The 15344-nt window shown below is 42.8% G+C and overlaps 1 protein-coding gene and 1 long non-coding RNA gene across 3 annotated transcripts in view; one reads left to right on the forward strand and one right to left on the reverse strand.

Annotated features, from left to right (window-relative positions):
- Positions 1-3701, reverse strand: part of YAF2 (YY1 associated factor 2) — a 28874-nt gene extending 25173 nt beyond the window's left edge. The window contains exons 1-2 of the mRNA XM_075744996.1: positions 3345-3701; positions 3048-3173 (exon numbers count right to left, since the gene is read on the reverse strand). Of these exons, the coding sequence (XP_075601111.1) occupies positions 3048-3173; positions 3345-3370 (152 nt within the window). The 5' untranslated portion in view covers positions 3371-3701. The remainder of the gene's footprint in view (positions 1-3047; positions 3174-3344) is intronic.
- A 25-nt stretch (positions 3702-3726) lies between these two features.
- Positions 3727-14726, forward strand: LOC142600451 (uncharacterized). 2 transcript variants are annotated; one of them, XR_012833939.1, is made up of 3 exons: positions 3773-3906; positions 6219-6332; positions 9606-14726. It is a non-coding gene; the product is annotated as an uncharacterized LOC142600451 (long non-coding RNA). The 2 variants fall into 2 exon arrangements; XR_012833938.1 differs by lacking the exon at positions 9606-14726 and having other exon boundaries at positions 3727-3906; positions 6219-7415.
- Positions 14727-15344: the final 618 nt, after the last annotated feature.

A 15344-nucleotide genomic window follows, 5' to 3' on the forward strand; every position in this document is an offset into this window, starting at 1 on the left:
TCTCAGTACCCAAGCAACAATACAGAACAATTTAGGTTAGAAAGTAAATAAGCCAGCCATGTCTACAGGGAGAATTTAGATCCTCAGTGACGTTACCAAATTGAAGTCTGTCAACAGTTCTACAGTAAAAGGTACAGGGATTTCCAACTGGCAGATAGGATCTTAGTTTTACATCTGACTCATGGCACATCTAACTGGCACCACTAACCGAAAGACAAGAATGCTACCTTGGAATCAGTTACACCACTTACTGCAGCATCCAGGATTTCTCTTTGGCATCTCTCATCCAAGCACAGCCCAGTTTAACCATTCAAGGTGATGCTGCCATGGACAAAGTTAATTTAACTCCATGATCCAATCTACTTTAAAAATTCAGTCTAGAAGTATATTAAAATATAATCAAGAAGTCATAAGAATTATTTCCACTAATCTTAACGATTTCACCAGTTATTAAAGATCATAATCCATGTCTAGCCTCTGGCATAAAAGATAATTCTTTCAGAGAGAAGAAATTATTCAACAGTGAAAACACCCACAAACCCTACCCTGTACCTGAAAATATTTCTGTAAAGTTAATTGCACATGATTAGTATAAAAAAATACAATAGTTTTAATCAACTTTGCACCTAATTCCCAGTGGTCTTCAAAACCACTAAACTTGGCTATGATTGTCTGTTTTTCCATCTGCAAATCTGATCACATTTAGTGAATTTTAACGTGCAGAAGCAGACATTAAACCATCCATCATAAAGAAACAGATTTCTCTGAACTAAAAGAACAGTGCTTCACAGTGTCTTAAAGCTCTCATCAGTAAAAAAACAGTAGAAATTTTGAAGTAAGAACCACTGCACACTAAGAACTGTGCTGAGGCATCAACTTAATCTCACATTAAGCTTCAAAATGGAAGATTAAAAAAAAAAAGCATTCACAGTGTCATCAAAACACCATAGTATTGTTATTCTGTCCAACATTGATGAAAAACATTTTGTTGTATAGGTAGTACCAGCAAATGTTTTAAACAAGGCCCCAGTTTGGTCTCTTGGACTCCAGCTCCTTAAAAAAGAAACAAAAAAACCCCACAAAAAAACCCCAACCACCCAAATGGCCTTTTGTGTCTCTTTGGCACCCTAATGATTCTCTCCATAGACAAAAAGGTCTGCTTACTAGCTCAAATCTAATATCTATTTTCAGAATTGGGGCCTAAAACTGTCTGGCCTAAAACCTCAACCTGTATTTATCTCATCCCATGTGTAAATCCTGGACTTTGCAAACATGTGGAAATGCAACCCATTTAAACCTTATGGGAAAAAGAAACCCATAAACCTACTCAGCTACCCGATGTTTCAGAATTTAAGTAGAGAAACAAAAATCAATGTAGCAACTACAGCTCTGCACACCACATCACCCACTGTGGGGGAAAAAGTGGAAATAAAAACCAAAACAACAACAAAGACATTTTGTTGCTAAAATATTAAAAACCTATATTCTAAACTATATTCAAAACTAAAATATTCAAGTGGGGAAAAATGGCAGCAATGATAATATTGATTTCTGAGGAGTGCTTATTTTTTCCACATTTTTTTTTGGGGGGGGGGTGGTGGTGGTATTTTTTTGTTTAAGTTTTAGTGCTTTTATCCAATTGAGTTTCCAATGCAACAAAACATATTTTTAAACTGACTTTGCCTATCAAACTGGCTGGAGGTTAAAGAGGTTTATTCATGCTGTTTTAAAGATTTTTCCTTCATTATTTCAGCAGTATTATTTTGCTGAATATTACCAGTCTGTATACATCTATCTGTGACGTAAACACAATGCCATTGTTATAAATGGAAACCAGATATGTCACAGATACAATTCCTCTCAGCACATTTAGCTCACTGATTTCCTTGGTTAAAAAAAAAAAATAAAAAATAAAAAATCAACTAGCATTCAAAACTGAAGTTATGAAAAGTCCTTTCAACATTCATTCCAGGTTTCAGAAGTCTAGGAAATCAACTCTAGAAATAAAGATGATCCTTTTTGTCAAGTAATTGGACACAACCTTGCACTTACAATTTCAAACATGCAACATTTGTTGCAAGTCATATTCAGTGCTGCTTCGGCAGATATCTAGAATGTAATTGCTGTTCTTTATAGGATTGCAACTTTTATTGGCACTTAAACTTCTCTTGCAGACGGGATTAACCCATAGGTATGATAGCCATAACAAAGGATTCTTTAGGAACATTCTCTTCGGTTAACACGCAACAGCTACAAGCACACTCCTGTTGGTTTTATAAAAAGCCTTCATTCCCCAAGCACGCACGTTTAGGCCACAATACTGAAAAACACTAGCAGACGCAGGAACCAGGTAATCCACCACAAGCTTTCTGACGGGTGCACAGAGAAAAAGTCCTCCTGGGAAGTCACGGATACACAAGGGTGGCACTTCAATACAGCACAATCCAGCTAATCAACAATTCCTCCCTAAACAGCAAAGGCTTATTATCCACCCCTACAACCCCCAGAAACCTGCACGGTGATGCTCGATAATGAAAAGCAAATTAAAAAAATAATAATAATTTAAAAAGAGGGGGTATTTATGAGGCAAAGTTAAACTCGCAGAGAAAATGAGTTTAAAAGAAAAAAACCCCAAACATTAAAGGATGAGTGTCTTAGCAGGCACACCCCAGGGGATGGGCTCTTCTTCGTGCGAGGGCACGGCCTCTCGGGGGTTAGTCTGTGCAGGCAATTATGCCCTTCCTGGTATTTATTATTTCGGTTTCCACACACACCGGTACACTGCTCCCCAGCTTGGGTCACGTTTACCGGGGAGCCCCGGGCCGGGGGGGAACCCCCCCCGGGCCGGGGCTCCCCGGTAAACGTGACCCGATTCCTGTCACAGCCGCCCTCCCTCACACCCCGGGGCAGCGGGAGGCCGCCCAACAGCTCCCCCCGGACCCGATTCCTGTCACAACCGCCCTTCCTCACGCCCTGAGGCAGCGGGAGGCCGCCCAACGGCTCGCCCCCCGCCTCCGCTTCCCCCTCTGCCGCCGCCGGCGACCCACCGTGTGGAGGTGCCCTTCCTCACGTCGCACATCATGCACTTGAAGGCCTCGGCGCTGTTGCGGAAGGTGCAGACGCTGCAGTCCCAGTAGCCCTCGTCCGAGGAGGGTTTCGGCTGCCGCTTCGGCCTGCGGAGACACACGCGCGACAGGGGCAACACCGGGCGCGACGCCCTCACGCCGCCACCGCCTCCCCCCCCGGGGGCGCCCCGCCGACCGCCATCGCCGCCGGCTCCGCGCACCCGGCCGCCGCGGAGAGGGCCCGGGGGAAGGAGGAGGACGCGCCGCCGCTGCCCCTACCTGGTCGGGCTCTTCTTGTCTCCCATGCCGGCTCCAGACGCGTCCCCGGCCCGGCCCCGGCGCGGCCCTTTGTGTGTTTGTCAATAAGGAGGAGCGCGGGGGGTCTCTCGGCTCTAACGGGGACCCGGGGAGGAGGAGCCGCCGCCGCAACCTCCAGCTGTCGGGGAAACTCCTGCCGCCGCCGCTGCCCCCTCCCCCCTCACGTGTCCCCCCGCCGCCAACCAGCGGCCGCCCGCAGGCCGCGGCGCCCGGCGGGCCGCGCACGGCGGCAGGTTCGCAACCGCCGGTGGCTCGGGCGCTGCGAGCCGGGCGGCGGCGGGGCCGGGACGCCGCGGGGGCTGCTGGGGGTGGCGGGAGGGGAGGGGCGGCAAGGGGAGCCGCGGCGTGGCGGCGAGCCGGGCGCTGAGGGGGGCGGCGCGGCGGTGGCGGGAGGGGGCTGGCGCCGAGGGGCGGCCCCGGCGGCTGTTGGCGTGCAGGAGCCCCGCGGCCATTATCCCGCCGGCGAGCGGGGACGGGCCGCCCCTGGGCATGGCGGCCTTCGGCCCGCCGCGGCGGCGCCGGGGTAGGCCGAGCGGGTTGAGCGGCCGGGGCGGGTGGGGGTTGCGCGGGGCCCGGCGGGGAGCAGCTGCCCCGCGGGCGGAGCCGGCGGCCGGGGCCTGTCTCGGAGGCCGCGACCGAGAAAAGGCCGCGGGGAGGCGGCGGCCGCGCTGCGCAGCCTTCAGCCGGCGCAGCCCGGGCGGTGGGAACCGGGGGACGGAGGGGGTAGAGCCGCGGAACCGGCGGAGGGGCCGTCCCCGGTGGGGAGGCGTGAGGAGGTGCTGGGCAAAACGGGCTGACCGGGAGCTCGAGTGATTTAAACCGGCCTGCGCGGCTCTCCCCTGGAAAACTACTTTTCTGTTATCACCCGGTACCGCTTGCAATAGCGCCTAGATTGCCTTGTTCTCCTTCCCAGAGAAATTGCTCCAGGCCGTGCTTTACAGTAAGGAAGAAATAAGGAAGAAACTAAACACGAGGTTCTGCTTGGAAACCTTGGTCTAAACCAGCCTGTAACCCTGAAACGGGCGGAGAACGTGATGGGTGCAGCAAAACCAGGAGAGAGTGGTGTTACCCAGTCCCCGTGTGCGGTGCCGTGCTTTTGCGCTTAAAAGCGTACAAGTACAATGTGGTTCACACGCAGCGTGCCAACATTAAATCGAAACCTGGGTGTTTATTATCTCTGTTACCTTAGTGCACAGGAGCCCCAGTCACAGACTAGGATGCCATTTTGCACGATGCTGTAGGAACAGAACAAAGAGCACATGTCCTAAGTTCGTAACAAAAGAGGGCAGTTAGACACAGGTAGGTGACAGAGTGCAATGAGATGATAGTGGTCAGTATTGTAGTGGTCAAAGCTATTCTTGCTGCATTGTCTTTGTCAAGAAAGGATGGGATTTTGAAAACAAAATATTCCCGAGGGGAGCTTTACCCAAATGTGTGAAAAAACATAAGTGAAGATGTAGATGTCTTTAAAAATTTAGCAAGTGAACAATGGAGAAACTTTCTGAAGGCAAAGTTGTCAAAAAGAATTTCAGCTAGAAATACTGGGATATGATGAAGAAAATGAAAATGTCGATAAAGTGCTTGATGTCATCTTAGGAAAGCAAGGAAAGACTCATTAGCTGGGACATCTGCATTTATGTAAAAACACTAATACTTTTACAAGATTCAGAGTTGTCTGTCTGTCTGTCTCTAGTAATCCTGTACAGTAGCAGTTGGAAGCCTGTGTAGTATTTCCTACTTGTGGTTGGCCATTTATCCTAATTTCCTTCTGCATTCACATCCTCCTAGTATTGTAATTCTCTCTGCTTTCTGTTTTGCCTTTTCCTTTCATCCTCTTTTGCAATTTATTTATTTCTTCTCTTTTTTATGCTCCTCATAGAACCTTCTGTAAATTGTGAATAAAATACATGGATTGTACATCTGAGGACAGGTCATGCCAGGCACAGACAGCTGGCCTGGGTTTGTTTGTATTTAGTTAGACATCTACATGAACTTGGTGCCCAGAGCCAACCCCCAGCGGGGAGAAACAAGCTCCTGCTGAAGGTGATTGATCTGGTGCTAAGACAGGCATACGATTTTCTCATCTACTGGGACTGTTTCTCTCCATTGACTATAAAGAGAAGCTTTGCACCAGTGGTCCAGAACTGGACATCTACCCTTTAAAATTACACAATTGCATGAGGTGACTCACCTGTGCTTGAACCTCATGCTACGTAGAAATCTCTAGACAGGAAGCAGTGGAGAAACCCGTCTCCTTGTGCCCTTTTCCACAGTGCACCCTCTCTACTGTATAAATAAACATATTATTTCCCCACTTTCAGAAAGCAATTATTTTGAAACAACCTCTTTCTGTTGACCTCTCCTCTGTCACAGCCAACTTTTGTGAGAAACAAAACAGAACTTCCACTGATGGTTACAAAACACTGGTACATGTAGTAATCCCACGGGAACCATTCTTGGAGAGAGCCGTTTCTAATCAGCAAGGGGGAATTGCAACTGCCAGCCCCAAATGTTGTCCCTAACAGCCGAGTAATCTTTCTGGTTGTCGTGTTCCAGACCTTCTGCTGCATGGCCATCACCCAAACCACTGAGCTTAAAGATCGTGATGTTTTCCCAGCAGCCTTGGTCCTATTTCCCACTGAACTCCCAACGGATCCTTATTTTGGGAGCTGAAAGGTGATTTGGATGGTGCATTCAGAAGTTCAGGCAGATGGGTCGTGGTGACCTCCACATGGTGCCACCCATGGGTGTGTGCAGGGATGGGCCTCATTCTTGAGTTACAGTGATGAGGAAAGGAAGGCTGTTTTCCTCACATCTTGTTCCGTCCTCAAATAGGAGGAGCACAAGAGAACACCAGGGAAAGCACCAAGATGTTCCATGTCATTTCTTCAACTGAAATGGTGGAGGAAAGCATCTTTCAGCAGCAGTGCAGGGAAGCACGTTGAAGAGGTGTATCTGACAGTTAAATGCTTAATCAAGAGATTTAGGAGGACTTTGCTACAGACTGACAAAGTGACAATTCCATAGCCAGACATTTTGTCATCCAGTCGTACCCGTGTGAACCCAGAAAGCTCATTTGTCTTCTGCTAAATATTTGTATGGCACATTACCTGGATACTTTGAATGACAAAGTTGATGGCATCACTATTAGCAGTCTTTAAAAAAAATGTTTCAGGGAAAGAATGGGGATGAATGAACCTTCATTTTTAATTCCCTCAGTTTTAAGTTTGATTACATCTGGAAGTACATTTGTTCCGGGTATAGTTATTTGCACCCTATTTTAATCCAGCTGAGCTAAAGTAAACAGGTCTTTAAGACAGAAGGGATGGGCAATATATTTATCTCTGTACATGAGGCATTCACTCTCTAGGTAGTGTTTGGTCTCTTATTTTCTTACAATTGACTTTTTTATAGCATTGTACTAGGGAAATGCTCACGGTATGATTATGATATTGAATATGATATTATGCTTATAGCTTTGTGGAAGTTAAACATCTGCTAATATTTTCAATATCTTATGGTATAAATGTTCTGGCATGCATGACTTCTCAGTTAAAGGTTTATTCGTATTAAAGAGGATGTGAAAGGGGATGGTAGCAATTTCCAAGTATCTTTTTTGTGTGAAAATTCTTGCTGCAGAGAAAATTACAGTTGTTCCTGAAAAAAACAGTGTTCACATATGAGGTTATTTAAGAATAGGCTGTTGCTGTGTAAATCCATATGAAGACTTGTCATTTAGTCAATACTTGAACCATTGTTGCGCACATCAAACCTGTGCCAGTTGCTGCATTACCAGCATCTCCAGCAATTAAGTAATCACTTCATCACTGCTTGAGTTTAAAAAAAGTCTCCATAAAGATGATTATGATTATATTGTAGATAAACCACCTTTTAATCCCTATTTATAAAAAAAGAAAACTACATAAGTATAAAATTGCACTGGAACAAATGCCATGGTTATTCCAGCAGAGTATATCTGGTTTTGCTTGGGTTGCACTGATATAATGAAATCAACACAATTAAATCAATTCATAGGAATTTGGTGATTTTTTTTTTTAACATGCTTGATATAACAAGCCTGTCTGGGCTTCCATATGCTACTGCACTAAAAAAAAAACCCCAAAACAACAAAACAAATAAACCCCCCACTTATTTCCAAGCTTTTGAAAAGTGAAAGATACTTGCAGACAAGACAGTAAAAAATAAAGACAGTAACATTGGTGACAGTGAAAACTGCCACTCTGTGTTAACCCAGCGTGTGTTTGCTCAGACTCGGGGGCAGCCCAAGCTATCAAAAAAGTATCAGCAGCTCCTGGCAGTCCAAGCTTCTCTTATTGGTGTGTGGAGGCAGGAGAGGGAAATTCTGCTTTAGAAAGGGCTGAGGCAGAGCAGGACCACATCTAGACTGTGTCATAACATCAAAAAGCCTAAAATATGTTTTAAAGTAGTTCGCACTTCCTTGTGTGTACAAGCATGACCTAAACACATTATATAATTTTTAGGGAACTACTGCATTCATGAGACTGGGTTCACCACCATATCCTCCAGGTTTCCCACAGTTAGAACGGCCCTGAGATCAGCAGGGATTTGCTGTCGTGAACCTGGAGTAACATGGTGCTGAATAAGGCCAGGAGTCTTTCTAGGGCCATAATTTGACTGTATTATGTGTTTGTGAGAATTTGGCTCCAAACACATAGGACAAAGACTACTGTACACAGAACACTCACAGGTTATAGTGCAGCGGCAGTATATAGTTGTCTGTGTAGGTGATCATTAGATCAAGAAAAATTCGACCATAATGGTCATTTTTCATATTTGTCCTCTATGGACTGGAATGAAATTATCAAACCACTTAATTTCAGATGCTTGATAATTATCAAATAATTATTTCAGTTACGGCCTACTGTCCTGGTTTGGGCTCAGCCTTTATCTTTGCAGATATTGCAGTGAAGCTTTTCAGCTCTATAGTCTCTATAAGTCCTCTACTTCATCACAGAAGACTCACAGTAGAAGTTTCCCTGCTTTTTCCATTCAGCCTCTCTTGGAGGTAATCCGAGGTGTGAAGGATCGCTGCTATGAATAAAAGAACATTCTCAACACTCATTAAGTATTTTTGGCCCTTTTGCTGAAATTCCCAGGCATGGTGGTGGTGCACACGACAGTCTTTCAGACTGAAGATGATAATTAATTTCAGATAAGTCACTAATGATTGTTAATAAATAATACCAATACTTAATTCTTCTATAATACCTCTCACAAGAGAGGTGTGCTAAAAACTGCCTGTGAATGCTAGACCGAAGGTATGCCAGGCAATGGTTTCAGACACTGGGAAGGTGTTCACACAATGTATGTCTGGACTTGAGGAGCCAGTGGAAGTTTCCCTCTTAACAAATGATGAAAGATTGGCTTCTCCAGGGCAAATGGTTCAAAGTGGTAACACTGGGGTCGTGCTTTGAACTATAAAGGGAGCAGAGGGAGACCAGGCTTATTAGCATCTGTGAATTTGGATCTCTAGGGGTTAAAGGAACTGGAGTGAAGCTGCTGTTATCAGCTATTTAAATTTGGGGCTAAATCCTTCCCTGGCTGCTCCCATCCGGGTGAACTGAGGTAGTGTCCAGTACATCCTCTGTCTAGGGGGATTCATTTGGGCAAAGCCAGAGCCCTCTGAGGAGGAATGAGTACGTATTGCAGAGGCTCCTTTAAACAGAAACAATCTCTGTCTTCAGCTGCCAGTTCTTGCTGACATCAGCATAAGATCTAGCTGGTTACAGCGGTGAACACATACATACCTTGATTAGCAAGCCAAGCTCCCTCAGGGCTATAGGAGAGAAAAAAATAGCCCACTCTCAGTGCGCTCTGTTCAGGTCTGTTCCTTGATTTCATCATCTGCCGTTATCCCTCCTACTTTGCTCCCTCTTTCCCTCTCTGCTATTTGTCATCTTCCTTGTTGTTTTTCCCCGCTTTTCCTTCTCCTTGTTATGTGTTCCTTCATCCTCCTTCCTGTTTTGCTTTTGTCCTTGTCTTTATATCCAAGATGTATCTTTCTAGCTGGTCTTCTGTACCGGCTCATTCTGCCTGCTCCATCCTCTAAATTCCCTTTCTGTCATGTCTCACTCTTCTTTTGCTTGCTTTTCACCTTCACTGATGCTCTCTCTTTTAGGAGTTGTTTTAAAGTGTTAAAATCTGGCCAGAGGTTGAGTTCCCTATTTTTGTGTTGTGCAGGTGGCAGGCTTCCAGTGGAAATAGTGCCAAAGGAAGAACAGCAGCCCAGAGGATATTTCACACTTTACAGCAATATTTAAAGCATTCTGAATCTGTTTAGGGGATATGGCTGAAAGTCACATAGCTTCCTGGTCCTACATGATGTTTTTTAAAAGCTGTCAGAGCAAAAAAATGAAATATTGGAACTAAAGCCCCTAAGCAAGTTCCAGCTTCAGTTCAGTACTCCGATGTAGTGTCAGTCAGCATGCAAACACCTACTGCGACGCCTGGATTCACAAGTGCCATAAGCCACCTTTAGATCAAAAGTGCCATTCAATTTTTCTCACTGTAAATCTCTTTTATAAATTTCTCCAGATGTACTTTGAGATCAGAATTTGACTTACAGGCATTATCTCTGACAAACAAAGGGGAAAGGGTGAATGTGTAGCACTGTGGCATCAGGAAGAAAAAAAGATATTGCAGATGTACTGCTTTTTTCAGATGTAATAGAAGTAGCAAATGAACAAACCAACCTTCTGTCAGAAAAAAAAAACATACAAAGATGATGAGTCCTGAAGAAGAATGCCTTCTGTGTGTATAACAAAAAGTGTATTTTGCTGCTCATAGCTATATATACACACATACACACATACAGACATGGGTACATAAATATTCAGAACAGGTGCAAATTTGTCTTAAAAGGTATTCCATATTAGCTCACTACATTTTCATTACAAAATACTCTGAGGTAAAAGATCTCCGTGAGAAACCTCTCGAGCCCTCTTTTCCCGATTTCCACACTATTCTAGGTAAGGGAGAGAAAGATGGATTTAATAAAGGTGCAGCACACAGGAGTGCTGGTAAGAGATCTCACTTTTCTTTTTTTGGCTGGGAATCACTGGCTTTGTCTCAGTTTGGCAAAAGATTATATCCTTCATGATATAATTCATATCAGTACCCTCTGCCTCCAGCCCCAGTGTCACACTTCCTATTTTTCCTGGGTTTTTTTTCTTTTAATTAAATGAATATAAAATATAGCGTCTAAACAACCAAAAGGAACAAAAATGCACAAGTATCAGATCCAGCTAATAGAACACATTGCTGTGTGGGTTCAGAATCAAAGCCAGACGAGGAAGCCTCTCCCCTGAGGAGAAGACAATTTCCTTGCCACTGTGCTAAGGTTATTGCAATGCCAGCATCCCTAAATAACCACGCACTGCGTCTTACCAACCCTTTGTCTCTCTCCCTGTCCTTTTGGTTGGATTGTATAGCTGCCAAGTGCAGGGGTGGACTGTGTAGAGACTCAATATTTGGTAGAAGCTCTTTATAGAGCTGCTTTGTCAAAATAAAAAAATATATAAATGAGAGAGAGAAAGAGTAATGAAGTTCTTTAATTAACGTGGAGCGTACCCTCAGGCTTCGCCCGTAGGTTCAGAGCACTGTCTGTAGTGAGCCCATTGCACTGACAGGTGGTCTGGGGCTGGGAGAAGCAGAAATCTCCCAGAGGAACCTGTCAGTCAACACAGATCGGTGTTGATTCCTCCTGTGAGGTAATTGCTCAAGTAGAAGGCTGTCCAAATTGTTCAGGATTCAAGAAGAACTGTTCAAATAAAAAAACTATCTAATCTTGCAGTGCTGCTATTTTTAAGATGGTTTAAATGTTAAAAAAAAAAAAAAAAAAGTGCCCTGGAAAAAAATATTTCAATTATCAAGATGATCATCACAGATCACCATCACTGGAAGTTGAACATTGAGGTCAGATGACTTCTTTACGAAGCAGCTGCACTGAACGGTCTCACTGGTGTCTAGCCTGCAAATGACCGGGGAAGCTGCACAGCTAACACTGCAAAGGCACACCACTGATGCAAAAGCTCTGCTCTCAAGCTCAACTGCTTCTCTCTGGCTGCTAAAAAGGAAAAGGAAATGTAGTTACACAAAAGGGAGTTTGAAAAATGATGAATTTTGCTACTTAGTTCTGAATTGGAGTTATCATCTGTAGCCATTACGCGCATTTGACTAACCCCCAGAATGCTCTCTAACAGCCTTACAAAGAAATCTTCAAAGAAACCCTGGGATCAAGGCAGTGTAAGCACAAGCTTTAAGTCAGCTTTGTGTGACAGCTTCTGATTTATGCTTTCAAACGGACCCACAGATCTCTGCCTCTGTTTGTTAGTTACCACTTGCAAAATACATAAGGGCATGCAGTGCCTTAATATACCTCTCCCAGAAGAATAAAATCTTTATACATATTAGGTGATTCGGAGAAGACTTACGTTTTCCTTAAGACTGAATTGAAGAAAAGACTAGAAGCTGCTTTTTTTAATTAATTGCAAATTCTGTAGCATTCTAGACAACTTTTATGTCCAAATTTGTCCTCACTAAGTCTATTTAACTACTACCATTTTCATATAAACATTGATAAACATGGCTAAGAATGAAGCGTTGAATGTCTTTTTTATGATACCAGTAGAACATACAGTAAAGGCTTTACCATTTTCCTTATCCTTGGGGAAGTACTTAAGCAGATAAAGTAATTAATAATGTGAGTTCCTAGCTTATATAGTAACAACAGAATATTTGTTAGCTGTACATGTAAGAAGATTTCAAATAAATTCAGTAGTTCTATCTATAGTTCAATTATTTGAAATAAAAAAAAAATCCTATAATTGGATTTATTTGTTGGAAAAAAGCTATTTCACAGTTAAGAAGGGAGCAGAAACTCTTTAGCCACGTCTCTCATTAACGTGCAGTAAAATGAGCTAGATACTCCACTTGGGTTAACCAACATACCTTTATGCAAGCTGTTTGACCTGAACATTTAATTCCAGGTAAGAATCTGTCCCTGTGTAACCAGAAGTAGGAGATAAACTGCATAGTAGACATAGGAAAAAAGCACCTCAACAAGACAGTGGCAGGAAATGATTGATTGACTTTGTGTTCGTTTGGTAACCTCAGGAGGTCAAATACAAGAGATGTTGTAGAGCTTCAAAGTCTAAAAAATGCACATACTCTAAGAGCTGTGTTCTGTCTTAGCAGTTTGCCTGGGACGCTAGCCAGAATAGCACTGCAATAGCACCTGACAGATAAAATTAAAGTATGAATCATAATCTCTCTGGTCTGCCAGACTGAGCTTTATTCAAGTTGTACCTTTAAGATAGATTGCAGTTTATAATTTGATGGTACGTCCAAAAGCTAACTATCCCTTAATGTCAAACAGTGTTACGGGAAGGTCACGTATTTGCGCTGGGGTACAAACATGGGTTTGTGTGATGAGAATTGAGTGAAGGGAGTTCAAAATCATAATGGTTTCTATTGTCTAAATTTAAATGAAATACCAGCTGGACATTTGCCAGGGTAAGATAGCATTCTGATGGAGCAGAACACTCAAGTATATCGAGCAAGCTCTTTGGATTTAGTCTAAAAGAATAAAGGGCATTGTAACGCTCTTACAAAACAGGGAAAATGTGGAATCCTTCAAAAACAAGCATTCAAATAACATCGATAGTAAATTATTTAAATGGAATTTGGAATATGGAATTCTTGATGTTCGAAACCTTTTTCTTAGATATGAGGAAGAAGGCAGGCAGACTAGACCTGGAAGAAAGCCTATTGTAGGGGAGAAGGGTATTATTTTCATTAATGCTACATTATTGATAGGCTAATCTTCCAAAGCAAATCTACTTAATCTATAATCTTTGAAGCTATAGAATTGGTTGGGTACCACAGTAAGTTTCATCCTTCCATTTTTCATTTTAGACGCTGTAGCAATCAAAGGATGATATAGCTTCAAAGAGTAATATGACATAGTTTGAAGTTCAATTTATCCTGCTGGTAACGGACCAACCACTGGGATTTTTTTAGTTGGCTTGACTGGGACAAGGGAAGGACATACGGAAGTCTTCAATCATCAGATTACCTTGATATGCATGACTAATTGGTAGTCTGAATATACGGTTAGGTAAACTAAACAGTAATTGACAGCAAACTGCCTGCTTAATCAACACCAATAAAAAAGACTAATGCAATCTAAAAGTTTTTCTCTCTGTGCCTAGATATACAGCACATTGCACATTTGTATCTCTTAACAAGTGGTGTAATCCATAGATCAAAGGATAAAATAGTATAGAAATAAAACAGACTATTCATTTCACAATTCAAAGCATTCTTACATTTGAGATACCAACTTACAAAGGTAAAACAGCTAGCAGATGCCTGTGCAAGAATATGTATTTACTTTTAGTCTCTTTGGCAGTGTCCATTCAAGACCTGACATTCAGTTCGTCAGTTGCAGATATGACCAAACCTGTGAAAAACGGATCTAGATTTTGATGCGAGTAGCCATCACTAGATGCAGTCCAGATCTTTTCGGGGAGTACTTTCAGTTAAACTAGTGATATAGATTCTCAACTCCAATTTAGCATTGATCTTTGTCTGAGAATGTCTTTAAAAGGTTTTCACATACAAACATTTAACAAGACAACCCAGGAAGAAACCCAATAAGAAGACACAAGAACGGTAGCATAATATCTCCCATAAACTAAAGATGGATATGAAGAATCTTGGCCCAGCTGAAAACGTTATCTGAAGTTTTGAGACAGATTCATCAGTAGGCACTAGTTGCTTTGTGCTGCTACGTGGCAATGCAGAGCAAACAAAATATAGTCGTAAGCTAGGCCAGATCTACAGCTGCTTTGCATTACTGGGGGAACTAACACCAGCCAAAGAGACCTTATAAGCCTGATCATTAATTGACTAGCAGTCAGGCACAGAGATCCTTTAGAAGAGTGACATTGGGGACCGAGTGGTAATTGTGCGCGCTGTCAGAGAGAGCTATTAACAGATGAGGCCGGTGTCCCCAACTGATTTTGCCCAATTAAACTGAATCATGCAAATCAGGGAGTGAGGAAGGATGACGCTTGGCTTTGTTATCTCCAGCGTTATACAATGAGGTATAGATCTGCACCTGCTTATCGCCTACAGCGGTTTCTATACCAGTTGTTAATAATGTACTGTCAATGTATGTCCTCCAGCTGAAGCCTACATGTGAGATTTTAGGAGCTTTAATTCTATGGAAAGTTTGAATTCTTTTGCATTATTGCACAGAGATGTGGGATAAAAGATTGGCAAATGGCAAATTTCTAAAGTGACTGGTTTTTCTTTTGTTTTAATTTTTAAGTTAAAAATGAAATGAAACATTTTATCTGTAAGTTGTCACAAAAAGTGCTGTACCCAAAGCATAGGTGATGTACCCTATGAAATCCATATCCTAGGTGATGCATCCTATGATTCATTTGAAAGGATCTTGAACCTTTGATGTGTGCAAAGGAAAGAAGTTTTGAGTATTGAACCATTCACTCAGATCTCTATAAGAAGACACAAATCACAAACACGGCAGTACTCTATGTTCCTTACAGTACATTCAAGGTCTGGAAATGTGACCAAAAAAAAAAAATAATAATCACCTATGGTGATGATACTACAGATTATATAAGCTTTCTCTGATGTTCAGAAGGTGTAGAAAGGGTTGGCGTAGTAGGCATAGTCAGGATGATCTCTCACAGCATGCTGCCACTTCAGTTTGAAGTCCTCAGTGAAGAGCTTGGAAGAATTATTTCTGGCCAGTCCAATCATAGTCTCTTAGATGTGCTGATGAATGGTGTTGCCATACAAAACCTCCAAGTTCAGAAGCAACCTTGAAATGTCTGTTTCCAGTGCTATCAAAGATGGGAAGTATTGTAAAGCTAATGTTACCCATATAAA

Source organism: Balearica regulorum, chromosome 1 (genome assembly GCF_011004875.1).
Source record: "Balearica regulorum gibbericeps isolate bBalReg1 chromosome 1, bBalReg1.pri, whole genome shotgun sequence".
Classification (NCBI taxonomy): domain Eukaryota; kingdom Metazoa; phylum Chordata; class Aves; order Gruiformes; family Gruidae; genus Balearica; species Balearica regulorum.